This window comes from Orcinus orca, chromosome 16 (assembly GCF_937001465.1).
Source record: "Orcinus orca chromosome 16, mOrcOrc1.1, whole genome shotgun sequence".
NCBI lineage: Eukaryota > Metazoa > Chordata > Mammalia > Artiodactyla > Delphinidae > Orcinus > Orcinus orca.
The window spans coordinates 6,362,365-6,381,465 of record NC_064574.1 but is presented as its reverse complement, the minus strand read 5'-3'; the positions used below and the strand labels follow the sequence as shown (position 1 = coordinate 6,381,465).

General features: G+C 46.0%; 1 protein-coding gene across 2 annotated transcripts; it reads left to right on the top strand.

The window, feature by feature from the left end:
- Positions 1-18,842, top strand: RAE1 (ribonucleic acid export 1). 2 transcript variants are annotated; one of them, XM_004282304.4, is made up of 12 exons: positions 1-134; positions 3,388-3,484; positions 4,063-4,167; positions 5,188-5,280; positions 9,217-9,303; positions 10,280-10,366; positions 10,837-10,908; positions 11,944-12,051; positions 14,282-14,388; positions 14,473-14,548; positions 15,135-15,329; positions 18,402-18,842. In XM_004282304.4, the coding sequence occupies exons 2-12, from the start codon at positions 3,395-3,397 to the stop codon at positions 18,486-18,488; spliced, it is 1,107 nt and encodes a 368-aa protein (XP_004282352.1). In that variant the 5' UTR covers positions 1-134; positions 3,388-3,394; the 3' UTR covers positions 18,489-18,842. The 2 variants fall into 2 exon arrangements, with proteins under 2 accessions (XP_004282352.1, XP_033266303.1); XM_033410412.2 differs by having other exon boundaries at positions 17,918-18,842.
- Positions 18,843-19,101: the final 259 nt, after the last annotated feature.

The following is a 19,101-nucleotide window of genomic DNA, read 5'->3' as shown; positions in this document are numbered from 1 at the left end:
CGGCGTGAGAAGACCTCAGGCTCCCGGGATTCCAGTCACCTGGTTACTGCCTCCTCCGCGCCCGAGCCGGGTCGCAGGCTCCCGAGCTCTTTCCGCTCTCCGCCGCCGGCTTCCCTCCGCGGCGCGACTCTCAGGTAGGCCTCGTGCCGCTTCCCCGCGTTCCCCGCCGCCATGGCGCCGCAGAGGCCTGGTCCTCCCGGGCGAGTGCGGCCCGCCGCGAGGTGCTGGGGCACGAGCAGGACTGTTGGCGAACTCCATTAGTGGCCCCTGGGAGGGACGTCAGAGCTGCAAGGGGCCTTACGGGTCACCTCCGGTCTAACCCCCCCGTATTTCTCGTGGGGAAACCGAGGCACCGGGAAGGGTCACAGAGTGGATGGCAGCCTCTGTTGCCTCTCCCCTTCCTCGTCACACGTCTGGCTTCTCATCAGACACAAGCCGCCACCTCGTTGACCTTCCCGGACCGTTCTTCTGCGGAAGGCCATCCCCCTTTAGTCTCCCCCATGGTAACCGGTTTCATCTCCTTTGTTGCATTTATCCCTCTCTGAAACTGGTTCTTTGTTTCTGTTCCCTCCGCCAAGTAGTCCAGTATCCACGTGCACACACTGTGCCCTGGCAAGTATCTGTGAAGCGCCAGGCGCTGTGCTGAGGGCCAGGTGTGTTTTAGGGGAGCGTCCAGGTTGCTCTTTGCCGTGGTGGAGCTGGCACTCTCCTGGGGAGGCGACTGACTGCTAACAAGTTCCAGATGGGGACAGGTGCTGTGAAGAAGACGGAGATGCGATGGAGGATCCAATGTGTTACATTAGGAAGGCAGGGAAGCCTCTGGGAGGGGCCTTCCTTTAAGAAGATGCTTTTAACAGCTTTACTGAATGTCACTTACAATAATCCGTTTTAAGTGTACATTTTGATGATTTGGGGAAGTTTAATAGAGTCGTGTAAACATCATCACAGTGCGGTTTTAGACCGTTTCCATCACCCTCAAAAGTTCGCAGGAGGCCCCTGTTGAAGTGGGACCTGAAGATTCACACTGAGACAGCTAGGGGTTTGGGGGAGGGCGGATCACCCCAGGCTGGAGGAACAGCTGGTAGGAATGCTCCAGGGCTGGGAGGAGCTTGCATTGTTCATGGGCAGAGAGGAAGCCATCAGAGCTGGGGTGCAACAAGGAGGGAAGGAGCGCGCGCTTCGGTAGGCTGGAGACGTATGCTTGTCTTCCGAACTTCTAGAGGGTTCTCGGTGTCCTGCACAACATGTGGCCCACGTAGGCTGATTAATGCTCGATGGCCCTTGTTCTTCTCCCTTAGTTCGTCCCTAATGGCAGAAATGCTCTCTCCCAACTTGATGGTTGAAGAGAGGAAGGGACAGGCGTTTCAGGCACTGTGTGTACAACCTAACTTGGTTTTCGTAACTCTGTGAAGTGGATTTCAGGGTCTGTTTTTACAGATGAGAAAATGAAGGCTAAATAATGTGCCTAAATCATATATGTAGTTCCTGGACTTGACTGCAGAAGCCCTTCATTCCTTTGTGTGCTTGTGCAGTTAACTGGTGTTTCAAATACATCTCAAACATTTGAGGCAGAGGTGGTCAGCAAGCACCACGGCCTCGCACAGGTTGCTTTCTGAGATACTAATGCTTTCATAGACCTAGTAGGTCTACACTTGATTATTTTTCATAAAGCTCGGGAAATTCAAATACCTCCCCAGAATTCCTCACAGTTTTCCCATTCTATGTTGTCTTCTTAAGAGATGCTACTGTTGTTATCTCCTGTCACATGAGCTGTATGTTACTGGGTTAGTCACTTTTGTCACTCAGCTGCTAGCCTCCTTTGGGAGAGGTTGCTGATATGGTAGGCTTCTGGGTGTAAAAATTTACTAACCAATGACAGAATTGAAAATGTGGCATCAGTGTATGTGAGGCATCAGAGTTATAATACATAGACTTTCTCCTTGGAAGGAAAAAAGGGAACGTTGTTTATGACCCACTGTGCACTAGACACTGCGCTTTCTACATAGATAATCTGATTTGATCCTCAGAACAGCCCTGGAGAAGCTGTTAATATTCTCTATGTTTGCAGGATAGGGAAAATGAGGCTTGGTGAGATTAGGGTCCCAGCTCTGGTGAGTGGCAGAGGCATGGCTCTAACCCAGGTGGGCCTACTAGACTATGGTGCCCAGGAGAAAACTCAAAGTGGGGAGATTCTTGCTGGGCAAATGTCCAAAACATAATGCCAAACCTTTTGCTACTTAAGCAGACCAAAATGGATTACTTTTTTTTTATTTTTATTTTTTTGTGGTCCGCGGGCCTCTCACTGTTGTGGCCTCTCCCATTGCGGAGCACAGGCTCCTGACGCGCAGGCTCAGCGGCCACGGCTCACGGGCCCAGCCGCTCCGTGGCATGTGGGATCTTCCTGGACCAGGGCACGAACCCGTGTCCCCTGCATCGGCAGGCGGACTCTCAACCACTGCGCCACCAGGGAAGCCCTGGATTACTTTTTTTAAACTCCTACGATCGCTGCCAGGGTTGGTTGTTTTTCTAAGTAACTTCATGCAGAGATATTGACCTAATCCAGAGTGCGGAAATTAGTACAAAGACAGTGAACTGTCAATAAGTGGGAAGCTGGAAGAATGGGGCCTTCTGCTGGTTTCCAGTTGTGTTCCAGGTGCTCAGCAGCGTGTCTGTGACACTGTGTAAAAAGAAATGACCGAATTTATATTTTACCTGGTGACTGAAAAATACTCTGCTGTAATGTGTCAATATTGGTGAATTAATTGTGACAAAGTTAAGAAGGAAACTGGATGTGGGGTGTATGGGAACTCTTCTTTTTTAAAAAAAATTTTAATTAATTTATTTTTGGCTGCATTGGGTCTTTGTTGCTGTGTGCGGGCTTTCTCAAGTTGTGGCAAGCGGGGGCTACTCTTTGTTGCAGTGTGCAGGCTTCTCATTGTGGTGGCTTCTCTTGTTGCGGAGCACGGACTCTAGGCACGAGGGCTCAGCAGTTGTGGCACGTGGGCTCTAGAGCGCAGGCTCAGTAGTTGTGGCGCGCGGGCTTAGTTGCTCCGCAGCATGTGGGATCTTCCCGGACCAGGGATCGGACCCATGTCCCCTGCATTGGCAGGCGGCTTCTTAACCACTGAGCAACCGGGGAAGCCCAGGGAACTCTTCTGTCTTAAGAATTTTCCATTAAAAACTATTCTAAAATAGAAAGTTTATTTTTAAAAAGCACTCTGCTTATCGCATATTTAGACCTCTTCAGAAGAGAGAAGCCTGACATCAAGCCATTTATTTATTTATGCTCTATTTCCCTTCCATAACTTAATTATCTTTATCTTGCCTCTCAGTGATGTTTATTACTTAAGAGAGGACCTGTCCTTAACTTTTCCCATTATTTTTTAGGGCCAAGATGAGCCTGTTTGGAGCAGCCTCCGGGTTTGGCACTGGGGGAGCCAGCATGTTTGGCAGCGCCGCCGCAGATAATCACAACCCTATGAAGGTACCGCCTAAGGCTTCATGGATTTGTAGAGACACTGCAGGGGGCCCCACGCTTGTGACAGCGAGAGAAACCCAGATGGCTTGGGAGCCTCCTTTGGGGGTGAAAACTCTGAAATTTTGTCCAGGCTGCTTTCTCAAATACTGGAGCAGAGAAACTGTGTGTCCCCTGGACGAGTGTCCTATTCCCCCTGACATTCCTGATCACTGGAATCGCTCGAGATGCCTGTTAAAATTGCATGTTCCTAGGGCCCAGCCCACAACTGTTGACTCAGAATTTCTGTGGCGGAGGGAGGCAGGTGATGCTGTGATTGAGCACTTCGGGGCAAGAGTGACCGGGTGGGCCATCGTCTGGGAAATATGGTTGTGGGCCTGCCTTTGAGAGTGCTGCTTGTAATCCAGCAGCACCAGTGCTTTCACTGGCTTAGTTACACTCCCCTTTTTTATCAAAGTAAGAAAGGTCTAATTCACTTAGCTCTTGACACAAGGGAAGGCCACCATGAGGTGCTAGTGAGAAAGAAGGCAGTTTTGAATTGAATTGTGACGATGTATACATTTTAACACGGACTTTTTCCACCCCAGGATATTGAAGTAACATCCTCTCCTGATGATAGCATTGGTTGTCTATCTTTTAGCCCGCCAGCCTTGCCGGGGAACTTCCTTATTGCAGGGTCGTGGGCTAACGATGTAAGTGCTCCTTAAACGTTTGCGCGTTCTCTCTGGCATATCTCTTTGTATCGGCACAGTTAGTGTTAGCTGTTTTGTTGTTGTTGTTGTTTTTTGCTCCAAGTGAGTGAAGCAGAGAGTTCAGGCTTATTCATGGCTTTTTTAAAGCACCGAGTTTAGAGTGTGAACCCGTCTGAATGGCAGGCATCCCTTCTTGTGCCGATTTTTGTTAAGAAAGCAGGATCATATGCGGCATTCAAAAATTCCTACTCTAGTTCAGTATCTTGAAGTATATTCCCAGGTCTGTAGTATTCATTGAAAATAAAAGTTGTCCATGACGGTATGTACAAATTTCCCTTCTAGGCATCCTGCAAATGTTCTTCAGGCATATGTTAAAGTTTTTTCACCTTTAGATATAGCATAAATCCTGCACAGACACTATACTTACCAAAAAGAAATCATAGCATATGAAAAGAAAGATAAAAACTCTGGTAGAAAAATAGGCGAAGGGTGTTTAGAGGCACTTCACAAAGGAGTGCAAGTGGCCTGCTGGAGTAATCTTGAAACATTCAACCGCATTCCTAATCGGATAAACACATAGTGGCTTTGCCACTCTCTTAGATATGGGACCTGGGCCAGTTATCTTAGTTAAGCCTCGTGTCCTGTTTCATGAGATGGAGATGACAGTAAGTTCACAGAGCTTTAGCTGTTGTAGAGATTAATTCAGATAACGCATGTAAAGTACATCATGGGAAATCTTCAAGTCCCGAAATAGTTGAGACACAGGGTACAGACTTAAGGATTTCAGATAAATATCCTCCAGAAGAGCTGTACCAACTTACACATCTGCCAGTAGTACAAGTCTCAGCTTATCTGTGCTGGCGCCAAGTATTATTCATTTTATGATTGTTCATTTGATCGGAAAAAAGTGTCTATAATGTAAATTTATGTTTATCTGATTATGGCTTGGAGCAAAGGGCTTAAAATGCATATAATGTATCAGTAATTGGCTGTTTGTGTTAATTTGTTTTATTATTATAGGTTCGATGCTGGGAAGTTCAAGACAGTGGACAGACTATCCCAAAAGCCCAACAGATGCACACTGGGCCTGTGCTAGATGTCTGCTGGAGTGATGTAAGTTTCATTCAGTTTTTTCATGTTTTCAGAGTGTATATAAATGTATATGTTTTTATATAACCTGAAACACAAATAGCAAGTATGTATACACATTGTAGAAGTGCTGTTTCTGAATTTAAATATAGTAATTTATTGATACTCATAATGTAGTCAGTTAACTTTAGTCATGTTAACTTTAATCTCTCTGAAAGCTTTTCTTGCATTAAAAAATCCATTAGTTTATTGACATATTTCCTTGAGCAAGGGACTAGACAATTTTTTAAAGCCTTTCCTACCTCTACATGTGCCATGAGCTTATGTTGTTTTAAAATTAGAAATTACTGTCCCAGAAAATAAGTCCTAGGGAAAGAATCAATCCTTTTCCATTATTAAACTTCTGAAATAGTTTGTTTTTTTGGAAGTCTTTTTCCTCCCAAATCCTGAACATCAGCAATGTAAGTAAATGTGTTCAAGTTTATTCAGCTCTGAGCTCTTCTTTATTTTTCTTTTTGGGGGAGTGGGTGGGTGATTGGGGAGTTTAATGAAGGTACCATTTACAAGGAAACCAGCAGGGATGGTGAAGTCACACAGCAAGAGCTGCAGCTGTGGAGGACCCACCCCTCCCTACAGGAGGAGCCCAGGATTGACATCCCAGCCTTTCTCTCCTCCCTTCTGCTAACAGCGGAACCCTGCAGAAGTGAGAAAACAAAGGGGCCTGACTGAGAGTCTGGGGCAGCTGTGCTGAGGAAGCTAAGCCTCAAGGTCCCTCCTCAGGCTCATGCAAATTTTTTTTACTAGATGTGATTTGCAAACAGTAAAATTGAACCTTTCTAGTGTATGATTCTGTGAGTTTTGAGAAATGCATAGAGTTGTGGTCAAAATATAGAAGAGATCCATCAGCCCAAGGATATCCTCCTGCCCTTTGTAGTCAAATCCTCAGCCCCCAGTCCCTGGAAACCACTGATGTGTTTTCTGTCCCTGTGGTTCTGCCTTTACTAGAATGTCATAAACAGAAGCCCTTTGAATCGGGCTGTTTTGAGCACACTGCATTTGAGGTCCATCCAGGTTGTTGTCTCTGGCAGTAGTTTGTCTTCCTTATTGCTGAGTAGTAATCCATGGTATGGATGTATCACTCTTTGTTCACCATCTACCAGCTGAAGGACATTTGGGTTGTTTCCCATTTTGGGTCATTACGAATAATGCTGCTATAAACATTTGTATATTGGATTTTCTGTGAATATAAGTTTTCATTCCTCTTGCATTAATATCTAATAGTGGGCTTGCTGGGTCATATGTAATATATGTTTACCTTTATGAGAAATATCAAACTACTCACACCGTACATTTATGTGATCTTACTTAGCTTTCAAATAGGAAATGATTCTACTATTTATAAACATTTTGAGATGGTTAAGGAGCCAGAGTTGCTCCCATTTTAATCATTAGCTCTGACAGCCTTCTCTAAAGCATTTTTGTTACCTGTAAAATGTATTTCTGACATGTCTGATTGGGTTATTATGAGACTAATAATAGTTTTAATTTACCTGTAGAAAAATAGCAACTTGAATAGATTTTAAATATTTCTAATTTATTTTGCCTGTCTTTCTTTACTGATCAGTTAACAGATCAGAATTGTAAGTTTCTTATCAAGTATGGTAAGAAATAGAATTAACTGACACCGGAATTCTGTTGCTCGGATGGTACCGAGCAGGCTGTTGGCTTTTACAAAGATGTGTACCGCCTATTTCCTTTCTCCATCACCATTAGAGTTGTGCGCCATCTAGTGGAGGCATCGAGACATAGACATGAAGAGTTCCAATTCAGTGAGCTGAGTTCTGAGAGAGGCAGGATGCGCTGTGCTGGGAAGACAGAACCCAGAAGGCAGCTATAAAGTTTGGGAAGGGGGCTGTGAATGCTCCACAGAAGAGGCAAGAATTGAGCTGAATCTTAAAAGTAAACCATCTGCTTATATAGCTTTAGAGCATTGTCTCATCCATTCCAGGCCTGGGTTCAAATTTCGGCTGTATCTCCACTTTTTGACTTTGCCAAGTTATTTAATCTCTGTGAGGATGTTTTTTCACTTATAAGATGACGATAATAATAGTTTTACAACAGGTAATAACATTATTTAGTTCAAATAATTGTCTGGCACCTATTGTATGCTAAGCACTTGGGATATAGTGGAAGTCAAAGTAGGCGAGGTAGGCAAATCCTGTGCTTATGGAACTCATGATCTCTTAAGACCGACAGAGAGGAACAGAAGGATTTCAGGTAGTGGAAATCAGTGACAGCTAGATTCAGCCCCGTAAAGACTAGCGGGGCACCTGTGGGAAGCGGTTAAGAGACTTGTTTGAGGGAATATAGGGGGTGAAAGGCTGAGCCCAGACTTGGACCTTCCCGGCTCCAGAGCCCACGCACTTAACAGCCTCCCTCACAGGGGCTTACAGGAATAGGAGCTAGCCTGGGAGAGAAGGGCAGGTGTGGAAAGGCACAGAAGCACAGAAGAGCCACAGTTAGCGCTTGAGGCATAAAAGCCAAAACTTGGTGAGGGAGATTCTCTGGCAGTCTGAGGACGGTCAGTCTGGCCACAGCAGGTGGACCTGAGAGGAGCTGAGTCGAGAGCACTTGGGAATCTCGTTTCTGTGCCCCAGCCGTTAGATAGACTGGCCTCTGTCTCAGTATGTCCACTGCGGCCTGGCATCCTGCAGCTGGTAGGATTGGCGTTTTATGGGTTAAGGGGCCAGTGTTTCACTCAGCCTCGGGGCACCCCTCTCCATACATTGTCGTCTTTGCAAGGGTTTGTGGGGTTGCCCCGTAGCTTCATCAATAGAGAGCACGGTTTTCTCTCCTTTCACATGGGGGCTGGCGACTGCAAATGGGGAGAAGTTTTTGCTGGGGGAGGCAGTGGCAAACCTTTGAGCTGTGGGACCAGAAGTGAAGTACTGTAGGGCAGGGCTCAGCAAATTGTGGCCCATGGGCCAGATCTGACCCATTACCAACTTTTGTGAATGAACTTTCCTTGAAACACAGCCACATCATTCATTTACATAATGTGTACAGCTGCTTTCAAGCTACAACAGCAGAGTTAAGGAGTTGCAACAGAGACCTTTTGACCTGCAAAGACTAAAATATTTACTATATGGCCCTTTAAGAAAAAAAAATTGTTGACAGCTGGTCTAGAATTTTCAACTCAGTACTTTTTGTTTTTAAATTACCTTGTGCTTCATGTTGACTAACCTACTTTATGAGTTCTGTGTGTGAGTATTTTAAAACTACTATACAGTGACTGCCAATTTTTTAAGCTATTCTATAGTTTACATTGGACCAGTGACTATCATAAATTAGCGTACTTTTATTGCATGCACTTTCGAATGCTATGAGATACTGAGCTGAAAAATAATCATGATTGTACATGTGGTACAGAGAGGGAATGCGGGGGTAGAAAGAGATACAGTAAATGTGGCAAAGTGTTTACAGTTGGTGAATCTAGGTGATAGGTTTATGGGTATTCATTGTATTATTCTTGCAACTTTTGTGAAGGCTTGAAATTGATGAAAATAAGAAAAAAATTTTGAAGTGGCTCCTGGTAGGTAATACACATCGATACAGGATGTACAAAGGCTGTTCTTGGAGGACATGCCAGTGGCTATGGCTGCCTCTGAGCGGCGAGCTGGGGTCAGGAGAGACTTCGTTTTCACTCTATAATTCTAAATGCTGTTCAAGTTTTTTTAACATTTTTACATATTATCTCTTAGAAAAAATTAACAATTAAAAAGAGCAGAAAATGTGTTTTGTATATGATGCTGTAGCTTGCAATACTCTGGCCCCCAAATAATTGGAAAAATTAAAATTGCAAAATAAAACCTGCCTCGGTATGTTCAGTCTGATACCTAGATGTTCATATAGACGTTTTATTTTTCTTAGCATGTCAGATTTTTTTCTATTTTATTTTAGGATGGGAGCAAAGTATTTACGGCGTCGTGTGATAAAACTGCCAAAATGTGGGACCTCAACAGTAACCAGGCGATACAGATAGCACAGGTAGTAAAAACTTACCCTCTGCAGGAAGGCTGGGCAAGGCTGGTGCCCAGGGTTGCAATGATCCCTTAATTACAATAATTCTCTATTATAGGAAAGATGCAGTTTGACCATTCCAAATCAATTAGATTTAAATATACCAGAAACCTCTGTAGCACAAAAATGACACCAATCTTGTACACATTCTCGTTTTATCTAGTGTTTCATAAATTGTTCTGTCATGGGTCTTCCGTAGTGTGTGAATGGGGAGGGCATAATAAGGAGCTAGTGACATTAAAACCTGTAAATGGTACAGCTCATCCTCAGCATTCTGACACCCGTGTGCGGCTTGCCTTGTACCAACTGCATTTGGTCACACATTCATTCGACAAGTCTGTATTGAATGAATGCCTGTGATACTCCAGGCACTGTCCTTAGGAGCAGAGATAGAGCAGTGAGTAAGAAGGACCCTTCCACACGCCAGGAGCTTTTACAGTCTGCTCGGGACAGCAGGCAGGTTCTGTGAGAAGACTGCTAAGAAAAGCAGAAATGAGGAAGATGAGAGAACCTGGAACCAGAGGGTCTGGCCTGGTGAGGAAGAGCCTCTTGACACTGAGACGTTTTCAGGAAGGTGTTGCGTACCGTGAGGTTGCAGTACTGTGTGCTAGAAGCATCTCCTCAGTCTCTGAATGCGTGTCATCTAAGTGATACAACTGTGGTGGAGTTCCCTATGAGTTACTCCTGAATGTCTCCCCCTTTCACTCTCACATGCTAGTTAATTATGGTTAAAGTCAAATTAAATTTTGTTAGAATGGAAGGTAGATACATGCTCTTGATGTTACATTGAATGTTTTGGTCATGGGGAAGAGCTGAACTATCCTTTGGTTTCTGTTTGGTGTGACCTCAGTATTTAAGGTTCCTTCTCTTTGAATTTCCAGAACCAAAGCTGTGTAGCATATTATTACATTCACCTTGGTGTGTTTTGGTTTTATCTTGAAAGCACGATGCTCCTGTTAAAACTATACACTGGATCAAAGCACCAAACTACAGCTGTGTGATGACCGGGAGCTGGGATAAGACTTTGAAGGTATAATATACTGTTGAGGGACTGCATGGCCTGACCAAGATTGGCGTTTATTTTATTTTATTTTTTTTAAATTAATTAATTAATTTTATTTTTGGCTGCATTGGGCCTTCGTTGCTGCGCGGGGGCTACTCTTCGTTGCGGTACGTGGGCTTCTCATTGCGGTGGCTTCTTTTGTGGCGGACCACGGGCTTCAGTAGTCGTGGCACACGAGCTCAGTAGTTGTGGCTCGCGGGTCTGGCGCTCAGGCTCAGTAGTTGTGGCGTACGGGCTTAGTTGCTCCGTGGCATGTGGGATCTTCCTGGACCAGGGATTGAACCAGTGTCCCCTGCATTGGCAGGTGGATTCTTAACCACTGCGCCACCAGGGAAGCCCGACATTTATTCTTGCACTATTTGGACTTCAGCTCTGAATGGTCACTTATTGGGTTTTTGTGGGGTTTTTTTTTTTTTTTTTTTTTTTTTGTCTTTTAGTTTTGGGATACACGATCATCAAATCCTATGATGGTTTTACAACTCCCTGAAAGGTGTTACTGTGCTGACATGGTAAGGAATTTTTAACTTAATGATAATTATTTCCTTTAAAAAAAAAAAAGGCACTTCTTACCTTATGATATCTTGCAATCAGAGGGTAACGTAAAAACCCTTCAAACTTTAGGAATAGATGTGGGATGTAGTTTGGATTGCCTCAGTCATCTTAAATCTGTAGATTTTTGTGCTGCATATGTTCCAGAATTACAGAAAACTAGATGTCGCATTTTTTTAGTCACTTGTATGAACACACGCAGATAGCCACGTGCCATGCTGTCCCCAGAATGACGTGCACTGTGTGGCTGTAGGGAGACTGGCAGTAACTTTGTGGTGTGGTGCTAGAGCTTTGGTGACTGTCTCTGAGTGAGCGGGATAGAAAGTAAAGAACTGCTCTGTTGGTTTAGCAATAAGTTGAAGTTTTATACCAACTGCCCCAGTAATTCCACTTTTAGGAATTTATCATGAGAAAAGTAAAGATGCAAATGTTTTTTGTTTTCTATAATATAGTAAAACATGGGAAGTGACCCAGTGGGCCAACAAGACAGACATGGTTAAGTGAACCCTGTTGTGGGTTCATTTGAGGGAATGTTAGATACGTGGCCACTGCTAGTGTTCTGTGGAAAATGTGTGGGGCGGTGCTCACTAAACATGCTTTGAGTGAAGGATCAGCATTATACAGAAACATGCATATACACACCTGTATAATGTTCAGGAAAAAAGACGGGGGTTAACATACCATAATGCTAACAACAGTTATCATTTGATGGGGTGAGAGAGGTGATGTTCATTTCTTCTCTATTTCTCAGTACATTTTCTAAATGTATACTTTGTAGTTTTAAAAAATGAGTCTTTTAAAAAGATATGAATGTTCTACTTTCAAATATGATTTCTCTAGGTTACCTTGAAATGTGATAATATCATTGAACTGTTAAGCTTGAAAAAAAATTCAGGCTTACTTTTTGCGACTCTAAAAAAAATTGATCTAATACTTTGGTATAAAAAAGAGTACAGTCCACTTTAAGCATGTCTCTGCTTTCCCCTGTTTCCCAGATATATCCTATGGCTGTGGTGGCAACTGCAGAGAGGGGACTGATTGTCTATCAGTTAGAGAATCAACCTTCTGAATTCAGGAGGATAGAATCTCCACTGAAACATCAGGTGAGTCACAAGTCAAATCAAGAAGCTCATGTTTAGCACTTGTCGCAGGCAATCTGGCCATGTGGCCACATATGGAAATCGTTGTACTTTCCGGCATTCAAAAGGGGGTGAATTTAAACACAAATATTTAGTGAGTAAATACCATCTTCTGCAAACATCCCCCGGGTGCGCTGCATGTTGCTGAATGGGTGCACACCTCGGTGGATCGGTTCCATTGTGAATCCACAGCTTCCGTCTTTAGCTTGGTCTTCACCTGCCACGGATTCTTAGATCTCCTTCACTCTCTTCAGACCCCTGGACGCTCCCTCCGAGAACATAGAAGCTGATGGTTGGGAACTTCCCCATCTTCCTCCTGCTGCATCTAGAACTCTGGCTACACCTGCATCTTCCCTGCCTTTTCCCAGCTGTTAGGTGAGCCTTCTCAGGAGCCTTAGGTTGTCAACCACCTGCCTCTCTCCTATATCTCATCTCCCCTCTTCTTGTACTTCATTGGCACTGAACCAGGCTCAAGTCCAATCCTAGGAAACAAGCTTCTTCTGACCCCCACATCCTCTGCCACCTCCGTCCCTTTTTCCCTTTGAAGTCAAGTAAGTGTCTTACGTGAGCTTCCTTGGTTCCCTTACGTCCCATTCATCTCTCACCCTCCTTTGAGACTTCTGCCCCCGTCACTCCGCTGAAACTGTTTCTGGCATGGCCAGTGATGGCTTTCTAATCAGTAGCTCCAGTGGGTACTCATCAACCCTCATCTTACCGTGGCAGCAGCATTCACTGCTGTTCTTATCACATATTCTTAAACCTCTCCTTGGTTTCTGTAATGCCAGCCTCTTGCGTCCTGCCTCTCTGGTTGCTGCTTTGTCTTCCTTGCTGCTTCTTGCTGCATGTTGAGGTTCCCCAGGCATCTGCCCTTGGCCACTGGCTCCTCTACATCTGCCGGCCGTTGCTGTTGCTTAGGTACGCCTTGTGGGCTGGAGACTTGGATCCCCAGCAGGCCTTGCCTCTGTGCTCCTGACAAGGACACCCACAGTCTGGCAGCTCCTTTGCATCCTCCTCATGTCTCAGCCCCAGAGCATCCCATGCCAAACCCAGGACCACTTTCTGCAGATCATGTTACCTCTTCTCAGGATCCTCCCTGCTCATTCTCCCCAGGCTATATATAGAGAGATACGTGTGTGTGTCTTATATATACATACGTGTAGATTTTACTCATCTTGTTTTTTTGACCAGAGCATAGACACAGTGAGAGCAGGGATTTTGTTTGTTGCTGCCTCATTCCTGGCACCTGCAGCCAGGCCTGAATAGAAGGCATTCTGTGTGTGCCGAGTGAGCAGTCTTTACCTGCCCCTCCCCACCACCCCAGCCTGCTCTTCCCTGTGTGCTCTGCACCTCCGCCCCTTAGCTGTCTAAGCCAGAAATCAGGAGTCGTCCTTGATTCACTCTCCCTCCTCTCCTCCTCTCCCATGTCATCAACCACCAAGCTCACTTCTACCCTGTATGTGGTTTCAGATCTGTTCATTTCTCTCCTTCCCTGCGTCCACATTTAATGCACCTCTTCTTGATTGACAATAAGAATGTGGATCTGTGCTCCTTTACCCCTGGAGGCTGGGCCGTGGGCTGTTTCTGTGGGATCTTCTGTGGAGTCCAGGAAACCCTCCTTTGGGCCCTCAAACTCAGCGTTGGATCGAGTGTAGTGTCTGGCTTTTGCATAGCTTATTCACGGTTTAGAAATTTCTGGCCGCGTCCACTGTATGCTTGACCCTTGGTCCCCCGTGCTCCACAGGCAGGCACTACTTCCCTTTTCCAGTTGGGGACGCAGAGGCTCTGGAACGTTGGGTGACTTGCTGGAGGGCACTCACCTAGTCAGTGGTGGGCTGTGAATCAAAGTGACATGTTCTCCCGACCCACCAGGGGGCCAGCACCAGAAAAGGACCTGGTGGGGCTCTGAGGGCCGCGTGCCACGCTGCAGTGACAGCAGGGCCTTCAGGGTGGCAGAGGGAGAACGGTGCCTGGATGGAAGCACTTGGTCCGAGGTTTATTCATAAAATCATGTGGCTGAGTAAAAGGAAAATAACGCTTACCGGAGGAATAGAAATTATCTTCTTTACCGTATTTGAGAAATACTGTTTCTGGTTCTTTCAAAACCCGAAGATGGGGTAAAAGCTGTGTACAGTCACGTTAGTTATGGAATGTTACAGCTTCCATTGTGATGATATACTTTTTCCCCCAACTGTAGCATCGCTGTGTGGCTATTTTTAAAGACAAACAGAACAAGCCGACAGGTTTTGCCCTGGGAAGCATTGAGGGGAGAGTTGCCATTCACTACATCAACCCCCCGAATCCGTAAGTGAGGCCTGATCAGCTTGAAGATTTTCACTTGAGGCTTTTTTTTAAAAAGGAAAACTAAGTTGGGCCTTTGTTTTTCAGTGCCAAAGATAACTTCACCTTTAAATGTCATCGATCTAACGGAACCAACACTTCAGCTCCTCAGGACATTTACGCGGTACGTTTTTAGAAACTGTAACCCTGAGAATGTGTCTAGAAACTAGACTTGGAGGTGGGTAGCTGAGTCATTATGGGGTCAGAAAAGATCACTGTCATTGTGTGTGTTCGCGTGCAGAGATAAATGGCTTACGTGAGAGGTTTCAGTTTTCTGTTTTTATGAACATATTGACCGTCTTCGTTCTCTCTGTTTCTGAATGCAGGCTTAGGAGTTTTGGGGAGCGACTTCCACCTGTATGAGTGCTGGTAGACAGTTGATACACTTAGCTAAAACTGAGAAATTGCTGTTTGCTGAAAAAGAAAAAGGCATTTTCCTGAGGTTTGCTCCTTGGTGTCACTAGCTTACATACTTATTAACCTCTGCTGACTCGTGTTTTGAACAAGAGACGAGATTCAGTCCTGGGCTGCCGATTGGTTCAGGAAGTGGGGCTAGTTTCTCTTGTCATCAGCGGGCCGCCAGCTCTACTGAACTGACGGTCTGTTCCATTTTGTGTCCTGACTGAACCAGGAAGTCTGCATTGGCGAGAACCTGATTTCTCCTCCCTCCTCTGCCTCTGCTTCTCATTGTACATATCCATCATTTGTAGGTGAATGGAATTGCGTTCCATCCTGTTCATGGCACCCTTGCAACTGTGGGATCTGATGGTAGATTCAGCTTTTGGGACAAAGATGCCAGAACAAAACTAAAAACTTCGGAACAGTTAGATCAACCGATATCGGCTTGCTGCTTCAATCACAATGGAAACATATTTGCATATGCTTCCAGCTACGACTGGTCAAAGGTGAGAATTCCCAAACCTGCGTTGGGCCCCTTCAGGCAGCAGAGCCAGGCTCTGGAGTCGGAAGGCCTGGGCTTCAGTCGCAAGGCCTCCACAGACACGCTGTGTGTCTGCAAATGGCATGTCACCGTCACCTGACTGCAAAGGGAACAGCAGGGCCTCCCTCCCATCCTTTCTCTGAGAACGTGCCCACGTCAAGTGTTTGGTCACTGTAAACCCAGCGGCCGCCACTCTGGGGGGTCCAGTCGTCCAGTGATGCCAGGGGTTGTTGGGCGAGAGTGAAGAGGGCTCAGCAAGGCCGTGGGGCTTCCACCAGAGGCATTGGCTCTTTGCTTGTTTGCTGTGTGGGGAGGAGGGAAGTTAGGGACTGACAGGGTCCTGGCTGTGTTTTGGAGTCATCCCAGTGTGATGGTAAAGAGAGCAGACCTGGGTACTTGGGCTCCATAGCCGTAGTGTCTTCCTTGTTCACATCCACAACGTGTCTGTCTTCCCTGGCCCTGCCCCCCTCCCTTCCCCGAGACACACACAACACACAGCACACATCTCTCTCCCTCTCCCTCTCCCTCTCCCCCTCCCCCCTTCGTTCTTCTCTACCTGTCCCCTGTCTCGTTCCCCCGTCTGTAGGCACACCGGCTCTTCTAACACAAGTGTTAAGAAGCCTGGTTTCCCTTCTGTTAAACTTGTCCAGAGTGGTGACCCCCTGCCCTCTTTGTTCCCCCACCTCTGTCTCCTCCTCAGTTTCCTGGACTGTAGTCAGGTTCTTGCTGCCTTTCTTCTTGTCCAGTCCAGAAGCTTCCTTGCTGTCTGTGCTGGGCACCGGTCCATCCCTTCCTCTTTCCTTCACAAAGCCCTCCCCTTGGTTTCTCTGAGCTTTCCGTTGTATGTTGTCTTCCTACTCCTGTCTGCTCCTTGCCATCTCTGGTGGCTTCTGCTCTCTGCCCACCTCTTGTACGCAGGCCTTTTTCTGTGGTTCTCCTTCGGGTCCTCGAGGCGCGTCTGCATTCACGAAGCAGCAGCTCTTCCAGCCTAAGCAGGTGACTCTTTCATGTCTAACTTGGCTCCTGACCTCGCTCCCCACTTCTTCCGGTGTTCCAGTCCCAACGGGATGTCCGCCCCTGGCTACCCCCTAAGCACCTTAACCTAGGAGATCAAAATCTGGTGGATTCCGCCCCCGCGGTACCCTCCCGCTTGCTGCTTCTCCTGTGTTCGTTCCTCTTTGAGGCAGACACCTCCTGGGCAGTGGGGTGTCGGTCTTGGAGTCGCCTTGGGTTCTCTTTCTCAGAAGAGCTGGGCAGTCACGGAGCTCTGTCCACTTCACCTGCGGTACATCTCGCCCGCTCAGCGCAGTGTTGTGATGCCTGCTCAGGCCTGTGGGAGGCGCACTCTCTCTGAGCGTTTGCTTATGTGAGCCGCATAGCTGCCTTTTTTTTCCAGCAACTTTACTGAGTTGTAATTGAAAGGCAGTAAATTGCACACATTTAAAGTGTAGCTTGATCAGTTTCAGCATCTGTGTATATACCCAGGAAACCTTCGCCACAGTCAAGATAACATACACTTGTGTCTCCCCCAGAAGTCTCTGTGTCCTTGTAATCCTTTCCTTCATGCACACAGTGATCTGCTTTTTGTCATTATAGGGGATTTGCGGTTTTCTAGAATTTTATATAGGCGGCTTCATATACTGTGTACTCTTTTTTGCTCTTGTGTCACTAGTTTGTTTTTACTGAGTAGTATTTCATGGTATCTGGATGTATCACAGTTTGTTTATCCATTCACCTGTGGAAGCCACGCACTCAGTCTTGCAAAGTGTGTGCTTTTTTGGTTCTGCCTGGCTGGGGTTGGACCCAGATTGTGGCCTGAGGCCTCAGTTTCCCTGTGGGCCTCTTCGATGGATCTCCGCTTCTTCACCTGCTCAGCCTGCCGCCACATAAAAACTCCATGTTTAACTCACATCACACTCATGGCTCTGTGTGTTTCAGGCGTTGAAAAAATAATTGTAAATTGTAAGCAGTGTCAAATCAAAGCTCATCGCTTTGAATGCCACTCAGAATTAATTCATCTGAGCAATTAATGTCAACCGTGGAACACTTAAATTATAATCTTTTAACTTAAAGTTGCTTACGAATTTTCCATTGTTCTTAGTTGAAGGACAGTTATCCCCACATATGATTAATATTATTAGCTTGTTGCTTGAGCGTAACTGTTCCGAAAAGCTGCACTTTGTGTATTACGATGAGACTTAATGGTCATTGGGTGAGCAGAACTTCTAGAACTATCTTGGCGTAACTGTCAAGGAGTGAGAATAAAGCATATCGTTGCACTGCAGGCGGCAGAACGCACCCAGAGGCGCTTCCCACCTCCCTGTTCCAGGCCTTTTGGTTACCTCGGGTTTCCACTCATCTGTCTTACCCACACCACTCTGCTGTCTTCCTGAAACATAAGTCCTGTCATTGTCACTTAGCTTTGTGGCTGCCATTCCTTTTCCCTGTGGGACAGTTTTCACAGGCCTCAGCTTGTTCACAGCCCTTTCTAGCCTGGCCTGAGCTGGGTGCTTCCGACTCCCCCAGTGTCACACAGCCCCGCTTCCTCCTCAGCACAGGCGCAAGCAGACACGATGACACCTGCACTTCACCTCCCTCCGCGTCTGCGATGGCGCATCCTGGGACTTGCCCCGCTCCCTGTGACGTCACAGACCAGAAGTCTCCTGTGCTGAGAAACCTCCAGCTCATCCTCCGCCATCCTCCCCTCCCCAGGCTGTGCTCACTGAGGGGGAGTCATCTTGGCATTAAAGTGGTGGAAGGTTGACAAAAGTCTCAGTGCTGAAAAGATAAATATGTAGAAAATCATCCTTCTAAGGGGCACATTGAAGACATTTCCACCAAGTCCTTAACCTTTACTCTGAGGATTAAAGTTTTTGTTTAACATTTGACTTTTATTTCTCTCCATTTACCTGTTTTATTCCTCCAGAGAGATTACACATCATGCATGGAGCACAGGACTTGGCATGTTAAAAGTGCCCACAAAATGCTAACCGGATTTTTAATCAATTTTTAAGGTACTGTTTTTTTTCCCCTTTAGGGACATGAATTTTATAACCCCCAAAAGAAAAATTACATTTTCCTACGTAACGCAGCCGAAGAGCTAAAGCCCAGGAATAAGAAGTAGTGGCTGGAGACTTGTGGGTTGTCCAGAGTTGTCTTCTCTCCACTCTGCCTCATCTCTGTACGAATTTGGGTCCCAGCTTTCAGTGGGTTGTCAGCCATGGATGTGGATTTCAACCCCTGAAGAAAACGATGTCATTGTTCAGCAGTCAGGAGCCTGGCGGCCACGGTGACTGTCCATCTCTCCATTCCACTGCCGGTTACAGGTTTTGTCTGTAACTCTAAGATCTTAGATTCATGTGGGCAACTGCCAGGTATTTTGCAGTGCTTCATTCAGCAGTGTATGTATTAGAGAACATTGGGGAACATTCTACGAGCCCTGTACTGTATTTTGTAATAAAATATTTAGAAGATTGTCTACTAAGCTCCCTTTGTCCGTCTCTCCCCTTGCCCACCCCGTAAGCTCTGAAGTGGTTGCCCTGCTCAGCATCATCATTGGGTTTTGATTTGTGATTGCAGATGCCCTGTGGGAAATGCAGAAATTTTGCCCCTTTGGAGAGAGGAACCCCTGAGCTGGGAGTATTTCTGCTGTGTGGATTGTCTAGCAGCAGTCTCTCCAAGCATTGGTGGGCAGAGTTTGAATGTGTTTTTCTTTTGCTTCCTTCATTCCTGTCTTG